At 45.5% G+C, this 12,631-nt stretch overlaps 1 protein-coding gene across 1 annotated transcript in view; it reads left to right on the top strand.

The window, feature by feature from the left end:
* LOC106566780 (cadherin EGF LAG seven-pass G-type receptor 3) overlaps positions 1–12,631 on the top strand; it is a 51,925-nt gene that overhangs the window by 6,948 nt on the left and 32,346 nt on the right. Inside the window, exons 2-6 of the mRNA XM_014135168.3 lie at positions 3,493–3,830; positions 4,133–4,421; positions 11,233–11,455; positions 11,962–12,077; positions 12,189–12,277. Of these exons, the coding sequence (XP_013990643.3) occupies positions 3,493–3,830; positions 4,133–4,421; positions 11,233–11,455; positions 11,962–12,077; positions 12,189–12,277 (1,055 nt within the window). The remainder of the gene's footprint in view (positions 1–3,492; positions 3,831–4,132; positions 4,422–11,232; positions 11,456–11,961; positions 12,078–12,188; positions 12,278–12,631) is intronic.

Here is a 12,631-nt window from a genome sequence, read left to right as displayed (position 1 = left end):
TGTGTGTGTGTGTGTGTGTGTGTGTGTGTGTGTGTGTGTGTGTGTGTGTGTGTGTGAATCTGTGTGCTTGCGGGTGTATCTGTGTTTGTGTGTGTCTATACTATACAGTACATATGGGTGTAGACAGAGAGATTTAAACATGAAAGGCAAATAATAGAGATTTGATTTGCGCTTTCTATAAAACGTGTGTTGTAAACGTTTACCGTCCAACATATATAAATGTGTTCTTGACTGGTCATGCAAGGGATGGCCAGATACTTTGACACAGTTTTCAGTGTTCGTAAAGAGATCCTTTTCTTCCTGCTCCAGCTGTAGGATTTTCACATTAAATAATCCCTCTGTTGGCAGCCCAAGTGGCGCAGAGGTCTAAGGCACTGCATCGCAGTGCTTGAGATGTCACTACAGACCTGGGTTCGATCCCAGGCTGTGTCACAGCCGGCCGTGACCAGGAGACCCATGAGGCAGCGCACAATTGGTCCAGCGTCGTCCGGGTTAGGGGAGGGATTGGCCCACTGGGATGTCCTTCTCCCATCGCACTCTAGCGACTCCTTGTGGTGAGCCGGGTGCTTGCAAGCTGACTTTTTCGTCAGTTGTACAGTGCTTCCTCCAACACATAGGTGCGGCTGGCTTCCGGGTTAAGCAAGCAGTGTGTCAAGAACAGTGCGGCTTGGCAGGGTCGTGTTTCGGAGGACGCATGGCTCTTGACCTTCGTCTCTCCTGAGTCCGTACGGGAGTTGCAGCGATGGGACAAGACTGTAACTACCAATTGGATACCACGAAATTGGGGAGAAAAAGGGGTAAAAATACAACAAATAAATAATAATAATATAATCCCTCTGTAATGCACTTTAACCACAGTAGACAGCAGGGTCCAATACCCCCTCTCTCTTTCTCTCCTCTCTTAGTATCATCCTTTACTTATTCAACACACCCTAATGCATCCTGTAGTGAGTGTGTCCAGGTGTATTTGTGTGTGCAAGCGTAAGGACAGTATAGTCAATGTGAGGGAGTGTGTATGCTACAGATGAGTAATTTCCCGTTATATACATACAGTAGTTGTAAACGTGGCGGGGTAGATACGTCTGTGCGCCTGTGAAGATAAAACATAGATAGATCAGATCACTGAGACTATAAGCATAAGTCTGTAAAATGCACTTTTATGCTGATGCCTGATGTGTGTGTAAAGTGACCGTGTGTGTGTGTGTATATCCATGTATGTGGTTTAATGGGAGATTAGACACTGTGTTGTAAAGATGCAGTATAAGCCTGTAGAGAGCTCTTTGACTGTGTGGCTTATTCCGTTCTACTTTGCACTGAGAATAATGAGTGTTCAGACCTCAGGGGGAGAAGGGATTTTAGAACAAACAGAGCACGGAAATCATCTGTCAGACCACTGTCTGTAGTGTGTATGTGTGTGTCTGTGTTCACACACGCAAGATTGTTAATGAATGCAGGCTATGGATGTGTTTCTTTCTATGGTTGTGTGTGTGTGTTTCCGTGTGTGTGAGTCTGTGCCACATTGTGTGTTCATAATTTAACCCTCCTGGGGACCTACAATTGTTATTTCTAGGTGACTCTGCATGCCCAAAACAATTTCCATCCATTTGAAAAGGCCAACACTTGTTCAGTCTCCCCTGATATGACTGGAGGGACAGGGAGCTGTGTGTGTGAACATGAAATGAAAGTTGTTCCCGTCTCACAGCAGGTTCAGGCTTGGCTAAAGTGACAGAGCAAGGCGCAAGGCAAGGCTCCATCTCTTTAAAAAGGTTTGGGCATGTACTGCATAGCTACTGACGTGGGTAGCAGGCAACTTGCTATTTCCAGCCCTAGGTTTAGGAAAGGAAGCATTGCTTATATCTAGGAGGCTGTAAAACTATATTAGCCAAGTGCACCTGGAATAGCCCCTCTCAACTCAGCAGACCTAAAACGCCACTCCTCCGTTTGAAGTGTGGAGTCATGACGCGAAAACATGGATAGGAGAAAAAAGAAGCCCACAAAGTGTTATTTACAAACGCTTGTTTTCACCTCAGTGCTAAAGATGCTAAAATAACCTCCATTTATGCCTTGGGGAGGGTTATAAAAGTTTAAAGATGTGCGCTAGAAAGGTAGCTTAGCCTCAGAGGGCCAGTAGCTATATGTATTAGGTCTGGGTTTTGTTGTACTCTGTGTAGCTACAGTACCTGCTTCAGAGTGAGTTAGCTACTAGCTGCTAGCTGGGTTATATTATTGTCCTGTATGTACAGCATCTGTTCCTAAGTTATTGCTGATTGCTCAGTTATATTGTACTGTATGTAGCCTACCTGCTCCCGACTTAGCTAGCTGCTAGGTGGATTAGCCTATATTGTAGCTCATTGTGTGTACCTGTTTCTGAGTTAGCTATGTAGCTGCTAGCCGGAAATAAGCCAGGCAAGGGGGGCAAATCACAAAAAATTACCTCCTTGACTAAAATCCATGTCTCATTTCAATAACAAAAGTAATTAGATATTCATTTTTGCAAGTTATTCAAATGTAAAATATATTTTGCCTGAGCTGTATTCCCTATTTTGTATTCTGTTTTGACATTTCCTTTTTCTTTTTACAATGAGAGAAATTCTCCACTGTTTTTCCCCATATTATTTCTTGAACATGAAGAATCATATTTTGTTTTGAGCCTTCCTCTCATAATCCTAGTCGACCCCCTGGCTGTTCATTTATTAGCGGTGTGTGTGTGTGTGTGTGTGTGTGTGTGTGTGTGTGTGTGTGTGTGTGTGTGTGTGTGTGTGTGTGATGTGAGTGTGAGGTCAGTAGGGAGTCAGTGTCCTCATAATCCTGTAATCAAACCAGCTGCCACTGCTCCCCTCCCCCCACAATGTCAACATCCTCATTCTGTCTCCTGTCTCTCAGTAGCTCCACCGACCCTCACTCTCTCCTGTCTCTCAGTAGCTCCACCGACCCTCACTCTCTCCTGTCTCTCAGTAGCTCCACCGACCCTCACTCTCTCCTGTCTCTCAGTAGCTCCACCGACCCTCACTCTCTCCTGTCTCTCAGTAGCTCCACCGACCCTCACTCTCTCCTGTCTCTCAGTAGCTCCACCGACCCTCACTCTCTCCTTCTTTCCTATTTGCCCTGTAGTACTCCACACTTCCAAGCTCTTTACAGACAATCTATTTCCTACAGTTTTTGTATTCACATGCATGTAACTGTTCTAGTAGTATTATACTGAATTTAATGTATACTTTTTGTATACTTTTTGTATTATCTTTTTATTATATTGTACTTTCATCATTGTTTTTATTGTAATCATTTTGAGCAATTTTTGGAAAAGTAGTGTAATTATCCTGTGACAAAGTGAAGATAAAAGGAGGATAAATTGCTCTGTGTGTGAAGATTATGCACTTGTATGACGGCTGCTCACATGCTACCTAAATATATGTATCTCTACAGATTGACATAGCAACCTCACCCCCTCTCTCTCCTCCCATCCCCCTCTCCCTCTCTCTCCCTCTCTCTCAGACGGAGTCCACAGTATCTCGGCCCAGTGCGTTCTACGAGTGCTCATCATCACCGAGGACATGTTGAGCAGCAGCGTGACAGTGCGCCTCCAAAACATGTCCCAGCAGCACTTCCTGTCCCCACTGCTGGGTCACTTCCTGGAGGGGGTGTCGGCGGTGCTGTCCATCCCTCCGGAGGATGTTTTTGTATTCAACATCCAGCCGGACGGCGAGGCAGGGGGCATCCTGAATGTCAGTTTCACCGCTGCGCTGCCCGGGGGTAACTTTTTACCCTCAGAGGCCCTGGAAGAGCAACTCTACCTCAACCGTCCGCACCTCACCTCCCTGGCAAAGATGGAGGTACGGGAGGTGGAAGAACAGACAGATCAACTCAGAAACACAGATAGCATTAGACATATGTGGTTACGCATCAAGATACATAGACGTACGCACTGAACACACACTTACAAGAGTACATTTTACTCATGGACGGACACGCACACGCGCACGCACGCACGCACGCACGCACACACACCACACACACACACACACACACATACACACACACACACGCACACACACGCACGCTCTCTTTCACTCTCACTCTTTTCCCAACCCGTCCACTGAATTGAAACTATCTGTGTGTGTGTGTTGTAAAACAGGTGCTCCCGTTCGATGACAACGTGTGTCTGCGGGAGCCGTGTCAGAACTACATGAAGTGCATCTCGGTGCTTCGCTTCAACAGCTCTGCTCCCTTCATCTCCTCTCCCTCCATCCTGTTCCGGCCCATCCACCCCATCGCCGGGCTGCGCTGCCGCTGCCCCGCAGGCTTCACTGGGGACTACTGCGAGACGGAGATCAACCTGTGTTACTCCAACCCCTGTCTCAGCGGAGGAGTGTGTGCTCGCAGGGAAGGGGGCTACACCTGTATCTGTAGAGAAGACTACACAGGTAGACTACACAGCTAATAGGTGTTTAGTCACTGTGTGTGTGTGTGTGTGTGTGTGTGTGTGTGTGTGTGTGTGTGTGTGTGTGTGTGTGTGTGTGTGTGTGTGTGTGTGTGTGTGTGTATGCTTATGTCTGATTCACTGTGTCTGACATTTTGTGTGATGTTTTCTGACTGTTTATGAAAAATGTGTGTGTTTGTTCCTGTGCGTGAGTCTCTGGAAACAGAGTAGTGTTATGTCCTCACAAGGACACAGGACTAGACGTGTTTCCCATCCCTCCTCCTTTCCCATGGGAATAGCTGCAATACTGTGTTATGGTGGAAGTGATGGAGGATAGATGCCATGAATATGTTAGAGGTGTTTCATGTTCTCTTTCATTTCAGATCAAAAAAGCTTGGGGTGAACCAGCCCTTCTCTTTCAGAAGTGAGAAGGAGCCTTAAGCCCTGTTCAAACTCTTACAGAGAGAGAAGTTAGAGACTTAAGGAGAGAGGGAGAACTAGAAAGAGGGCGAGAGAGATACGGGGAATGAAGAAAGCGATCGCAACGATGAATAGAAAATAGAGACTGATGGGAAATAGAGAGGAGGGTTTTGAGGATTTTCTGTATTGCCTGTGTTTGTATGAAATGTCACTGTGTTGTTTCAATGGACTGCAGACATCTAACACAGGCATTTAATAAGGATTCTGCAATAGACAGAATGATTCCCATGGAGATAATGAAAGATATGGAGAAAAGAGAACTACTTAGAGTATTTATAGATAAAGGAAAGAGGGGGGGTATAGAGAGGGAGAGATGGAGCAAAGAATACATTTTACATTTACATTTAAGTAATTTAGCAGATGCTCTTATCCAGAGCGACTTATAGCAGTGAGTGCATACATTTTCTTACTGGTCCCCCGTGAGAATGGAACCCACAACCCTGATCTTGCAAGCGCCTTGCTCTACCAACTGAGCCACATGGGAAAAGGGGGACTAAAGGGAGTGGGAGGGGCGAAGCTAGGAAGAAGAAAGGGAAGCATCAGAGGCAGAGAGAGGAGAACTAGGCAGAGAAAAAGAGAGAGGGACTAATGTACAGAGAGAAAGAGAGGTAAGGAAGTAGCGAGAGAAAAAGAGAGAAGGATGTAGAGAGAGAACAGGGAAGGAAGGAGGTAAAGATGAAGAGAGAGGGAAGGAGGTATAAAAAGAGAGCGAAAGAGTCAGAGGAGGTAGAGAAGGAAGAAGGTAGAGAGATGGCCTCTGGGGGATGTACCATGTGTGGGAGGGAAGGAGGGGAAGGTTGAGGAGCCGTAGGGGAAGCGATGGCTTTGATGAATAAAACATCCCATGAATGAAGGGGTGTGAATGCATTAGCTCGAGATACAGAGAGAATGAGGAAGGGAGGAGAAAATAAGAAGCAGGGGAAATAAGAAGCAGAGATAGGGATGAAGGGCAAGAGGAAGATAGTTTTAAGGATGTGCAGGCATAGGGATGGAGAGAATAAGGGAGGAAGAGAGGAAAAGGGGATGTCAGGATGGACAGGGAGTGTGGAGAAGAAAAGAGGGAGAGGGGGAAGAGGACAGAAATAGTGCTCCGTTTGTCCAGAATAAAGAGAATAGAGAAGCACCAGTAGAATGTAGTCGTTTTTTATAACAAGAGCATAAGTGTCTTGTTATCTTAGGGAAAGCTTTTGTACAGTAATTGCTCCATATCCATGTAAGTCTGTGGAGAATATGAATGTAGAAGCTAAACTGTGCTCCCTAATGGTTTGAGTGGGCCTCGAGTGTGTCGAATGTGTTGAGCGCAGAGTTGTACACCAAACAATTATAGGAGAGTCATTGAAGTGAAAAGAATAGGATCTTCTGTTCTTTGCCAGGGCAACATGGACTCAGTGGTAGACATAACATAGTAAATGTAAATCTGGGCGACTCCAGTTAGTATGATATGTTACGTTTAATATGGCATACATTGATTTGTGGATGTCTATCATCCATTTCATACAATATGTTACGAATTGCAATTTATACAATATGTTACCAATTAGCAAAACATATGATATGTTATGTATTCACATTTGTTGTCTCTAACATCAGCTAGGTGGCTAATGTTAGCTAGGCAAAGGGTTAGGGTTAGGGGTTAAGGTTAGGATCAAGGTTAGGGTTAGGATTCAGGTTAAAGGGTTAAGGTTAGGGTTAGAGTTAGGGTTAGAAGGGTTAGCTAACATGCTAAGTAGTCGTAGCTAAAAGGAAGTAAGTACTTGCAAAGTTGCTAATTAGCTAAAATGCCAAAGTTGTCCGTGATGAGATTCAAACACGCAACCTTCAGGTTACTAGACGTTTGCTCTGTCTGTCTGTGTGTCTGTCTGTCTGTATCACTAGACAAATAATTCATGATTATTAATGTCTGTTTATTTATTTTAATATTAATAAGTTGGTGTGTGTGTGTGTGTGTTTGTGTATGTGTGTGTGTGCGTGTGCGTGTGCGTGTGTGTGTGTGTGAGCATGCACGTGCCAGAGAGAGAGAAAAATAATATAATTGGTGGTGGTGGTTTTTGTGTGTGTGTGTATGTGGTGTGTGTGTGTCTTGGGGGTGTTTGGTAGTTGGTGTGTGTTTGGCAGGACCAGCTGGCAGTGAATGCTGTTGCCTGGGGGGGGTGAAAGGGGGGTGAAACACGTTTAAAGTCTTGATGTTTTTAGACACAGAACCCTACCATATTTTAACACTGCACATCATACCGGGGGGTACAGTCAGCCAGGTTGTGTGTGTGTCAGCGTGGGTGTCCATACATGCATGAGAAAAAGACCAAGGCACTCTGCAGTCTCGCCCACCGAGCACAATCGTCTGCTTGGTGGTTGTTTTAAACCATGCCAGTGGCTGCATTCACCATAGTAGTGCCTTGACGCTGAACAAATATTGTACCAACGAGACACCATTAGGCCCGCCATACAAAGGCCTAGCCTGCAGCTCTAACATGATCTGCATGTCTCCATGGACCTCAGCAGGCCTCTAAACTGGGGGCCTGGAGGAGCAGTGTGTCTGCAGGATGAAGCCAGTTCCTCCCCAGACTGTGTTTACACCAGCTCATTGATAGGGAGGCTGGCTGGAGCTCTCTAGCTGGGTATTGTACTCAATCTGCTGAGTCTGACTATATGTATATTTTTGCCTGTAGTGATATAGTTTTATTTGCTGGGCATTCAGTAGGGACTACTGCCCACACAAATGGGTTTGCCTGCAGTGACAGTCATATTTTGAGAAATCCTGGCAAAGGAATTGTATGAGGAAATGTTGGTTCATCCCATAGAGAATGATAGAAGCCTCTAGTGAGACATGGTTTCTAGTGGCCAGAAGGCGGTTATAGCATGGGCAGCTCCATTGTGTGCTTCCACCATGCTTCAGACATTTTAGTAGTCAACTGGGTGGGGATTCTGATGGATTGTAGCCTCAGTGGCGCTGCCCATGCTGTCACAGATGCTATAATGGCACAGATATGAAGATGAGTCCTCTATACATTCCTATGGTTCATCTATACATTTAATACACTACATGACCAAAAGTATGTGGACACCTGCTCGTCGAATATCTCATTCCAAAATGATGGTCATTAATATTGAGTTGGTCCTCCCTTTGCTGCTATAACAGCCTCCACTCCTCTGAGGCTTTCCACTACATGTTGGAACATTGCTGCAGGGACTTGCTTCCATTCAGCCACAAGAGCATTAAGGAGGTAGGACACTTATGTTGGGTGATTAGGCCTGGGTCGCAGTCAGAGTTCCAATTCATCCCAAATGTTTTCGATGGGGTTGAGGTCAGGTCTCTGTGCAGGCCAGTCAAGTTCTTCCACACCGATCTTGACAAACCATTTCTGTATGGACCTCACTTTGTGCACAGGGGCATTGTCATGCTGAAACAGAAAAGGGCCTTCATCAAACTGTTGCCATGAATTTGGAAGCATAGAATTGTCTAGAATGTAATTGTATGCTGTAGCATTAAGATTTGCCTCCACTGGAATTAAGGGGCTTAGCCCGAACCATGAAAAACAACCCAGACCATTATTCCTCCTCCACCAAACTTTACAGTTGGCATTCGGGCAGGTTGCGTTTTCCTGGCATCCGCCAAACTCAGATTCATCCGTCACTGCCAAATGGTGAAGTGTGATTCATCACTCCAGAGAACGCGTTTCCACTGCTCCAGAGTCCAATAGCGGCGAGCTTTACACCACTCTAACCGACGCTTGGCATTGCTCATGGTGATCTTAGACTTGTGTGCGGCTGCTCGGACATGGAAACCCATTTCATGAAGCTCCCAACGAACAGTTCTTGTGCTGACATTGCTTCCAGAAACAGATTGGAACTCAGTAGTGAGTGTTGGACAGACAATTTTTAAAGGCTACGCGCTTCAGCACTCGGCGGTCCCGTTCTGTGAGCTTGAGCTACCACTTTGCGGCTGAGCCGTTGTTGCTCCAAGACAATGCCCAAACTGTTGTCACAAAGTTGAAAGCACAGACTCGTCTAGAATGTCATTGTATACTGTAGAGTTAAGATTTCCCTTCACTGGAACTACGGGGCCTAGCCTGAACTATGAAAAACAGCCCCAGACCATTATTCCTCCTCCACCAAACTTTAGAGTTAGCACTATGCATTCGAGCATGTAGCGTTCTCTTGGCATCCGCCAAACCCAGATTTGTCCGTCAAACTGCCAGATGGTGAAGAGTGATTCATCACTCCAGAGAACGCTTTTCCACTGCTCCAGAGTCCAATGGCGGTGAGCTTTACACCAGTCCAGCTGACGCTTGGCATTGCATATGGTGATCTTAGGCTTGTGTGCGGCTGCTTGGCCATGGAAACCCATTTCATGAAGCTCCCAGCGAACAGTTCTTGTCCTGACGTTGCTTCCAGAGGCAGTTTGGAACTCGGTAGTGAGTGTTGCAACCGAGGACAGGAGTTTTACGTGCAACGCGCTTCAGAACTTGGCGGTCCCGTTTTGTGAGCATGTGTGGCCTACCACTTCGCGGCTGAGCCGTTGTTGTTCCAAGACATTTCAACTTCACAATAACAGCACTTACAGTTGACCGGGGCAGCTCTAGTAGGGCAGAAATTTGATTAACTGACTAGTTGGGAAGGTGGCATCCTATGACCGTGCCACGTTAAAAGTCACTGAGCTCTTCAGTAAGTCCATTCTACTGCCAATGTTTGTCTATGGAGATTGCATGTGTGTGCTCAATTTTATACACCTGTCAGCAATGGGTCCACATACCTTTGTATATATAGTGGGAGTTTTGTAGAGTGTTTCTTTTTTTATGTAATGAAGAAAAAAATGGCATTATAAATAGGGCTTTACGTGATTACATTATTCCATTCATGTGAGTTGTCAATATTTGTACGTATCCTGTACTTTTTTTGGTGCATGTTTGCATCTGTTGTTAGCCTACTAGTTATGTATGTACAGTATGTTCGTACGTACAGTACACGTCAAAAGTTTGGACACACCTACTCCTTCAAGGGTTATTCTTTATTTAGAAAATGTTTACATTGCAGAATAGCAGTGAAGCCATCAAAACTATTAAATAACACATATGGAATCATGTAGTAACCAAAAAAGTGTTAAACAAATCAAAACATATTTTATATTTAAGATTCTTCAAAGTAGCTTTGTACACTCTTGGCATTCTCTCAACCAGCTTCACCTGGAATACTTTTCCAACAATCTTGAAGGAGTTCCCACATATGTTTAAACCCTTCACTCTGCATTCCAACTCATCCCAAACCATCTCAATTGGGTTGAGGTCGTGGGATTGTGGAGGCCAGGTCATCTGATGCAGCACTCCATCACACTCCTTCTTGGTCAAATAGCCCTTAAACAGCCTGGAGGTGTGTTGGGTCATTGTCCTGTTGAAAAACAAATGGTCCCACTAAGCGCAAACCAGATGGGATAGTGTATCGCTGCAGAATGCTGTGGTAGCCATGCTGGTTAAGTGTGCCTTGAATTCGAAATAAATCACAGACAGTGTCACCAGCAAAGCACCCCCACACCATCATACCTCCTCCTACATGTTTCACGGTGGGAACCACACATGCGGATATCATCCATTCACCTACTCTGCGTCTCACAAAGACACGGCGGTTGGAAGTAAAAATCTCAAATGTGGACACATCAGACCAAATGACAGATTTCCACCGGTCTAATGTCCATTGCTCGTGTTTATTGGCCCAAGTAAGTCTCTTCTTCTTATTGGTGTACTTTAGTAGTAGTTTCTTTGCAGCAATTCTACCATGAAGGCCTGATTCACACAGTCTCCTCTGAACAGTTGATGTTGAAATGTGTCTGTTACTTGAACTCTGTGAAGCATTTATTTGGGCTGCAATTTCTGAGGCTGGTAACTCTAATGAACTTATCCTCTGCAGCAGAGGTAACTCTGGGTCTTCCTTTCCTGTACCACCCCTACCTTGTCACAACACAACTGATTGGCTCAAACGCATTAAGAAGGAAAGAAATTCCCCAAATTAATTTCAAGGCACACCTGTTGAATTGAAATGCATTCCAGGTGACTACCTCATGAAGCTGATTGAAAGAATGCCAAGAGTGTGCAAAGCTGTCATCAAGGCAAAGGGTGGCTACTTTGAAGAATCTCAAATATATAATATATTTTGATTGATTTAACACTTTTTTGTTACTACATGATTCCATATGATATTTCATAGTTTTGATGCCTTCACTATTATTCTACAATGTAGAAAATAGTAAAAGAATTAAGAGAAACTCTTGAATGAGTAGGTGTGTCCAAACTTTGGACTTGTACTGTATGTGTACACTAACACGCTGCATCCCCTCTCCTTCCCAGGCGATCGGTGTGAGTGGGACAGGCGTCAGGGCCGCTGTGTCCCGGGGGTGTGTAGGAATGGTGGGACATGCAGGGAGCTGTCTGGAGGGGGGTTCCGCTGTGAGTGCCCCGCAGGAGGGTACGAGCGGCCCTACTGCGCTGTCACCGCACGCTCTTTCCCCCCCAAATCCTTTATCATGTTCCGAGGCCTCCGCCAGAGATTCCACCTCTCCATTTCTCTCACGTGAGTACTGACTTTCTTTTCTCTCTCACTCTCTCTCTTTCTCTCTCTCTCACTCTCTCTTTCAATCTTTTTCTTTAGACCCTTTCTCAATTTCTTGCTCTTTCTTTCATATGTCATTTATATTTTTATATTTTACCCTCTATCCTGTTCTCTTTGTCCCCTCCCCCACTCCTAGAGGCCCAACTTGGGACCTGGTGTGGCCCCTTGGTGTGTTCTGATTGGTCAGACGTGGTTGCTAGGGTGAAGTGGTCACAAATGTGATCTCAGGTCTAACTAAATCCCATGACTCAGAGGTACATTAGCTTTAAGACACGAGGTGATCCGTCCCAGCCTCTCTCAGCAGGCATAGATCTTTTATTTATTATATACCACAATGTTCTATATACTCATGTACACTTGCATTAGAGATTTGCGGTGAACCCTACAGCTTATCCTGTACTATGTACCGTGTGTGTGATGGTGGGGTTACTCATAGCGCCCTAACATGGTTGTGGGTTGTGTTACAGTTTTGCCACTCTGGAAAACAGTGGCCTTCTCTTCTACAACGGACGCTTCAATGAGAAACATGACTTCCTGGCTCTGGAGATCCTCGAGGGACAGGTGGTGCTCAAGTACTCCACAGGTATGTGTCTATCGCTATCTGTATGTGTATGGCTTTGTGGGTGTGCCCCGCCTATACAATGGTAGGGGAAACCCTGGTTTTAGGTGTGACCTCTGACCTGTCTGTCCCCAGGTGAATTGTCCACTCAGGTGAGCCCCTTTCTACCTGGGGGCGTGGCCGATGGAAACTGGCACACTGTCCACATCCACTACTACAACAAGGTGAGTCCCTGTGTGTGTGTGTGTGTGTGTGTGTGTGTGTGTGTGTGTGTGTGTGTGTGTGTGTGTGTGTGTGTGTGTGTGTGTGTGTGTGTGTGTGTGTGTGTGTGTGTGTGTGTGTGTGTGTGTGTGTGTGTGTGTGTGTGTGTGGGGGGGGGGAACCCTTAATATCTGCACATACCATGCATTTGTTAGAATTTTCTCCCCTTCTACATTTTTCTCAGCCCTCGCACAGTGTAAGTACGGTATGGCTGTGTGTACAGGTTTGTCTTTCACTCTGTGAGTGTGGCTGTGAGTTCCCCTGCCCTCTTAGCCCATTTTCAGTGTCTGTGTTTCTTTCTATGTCACATATTCTTC

This window comes from Salmo salar, chromosome 13 (genome assembly GCF_965601325.2).
Source record: "Salmo salar chromosome 13, fSalSal1, whole genome shotgun sequence".
NCBI lineage: Eukaryota > Metazoa > Chordata > Actinopteri > Salmoniformes > Salmonidae > Salmo > Salmo salar.
This window is presented reverse-complemented; position numbering and strand designations above follow the sequence as displayed.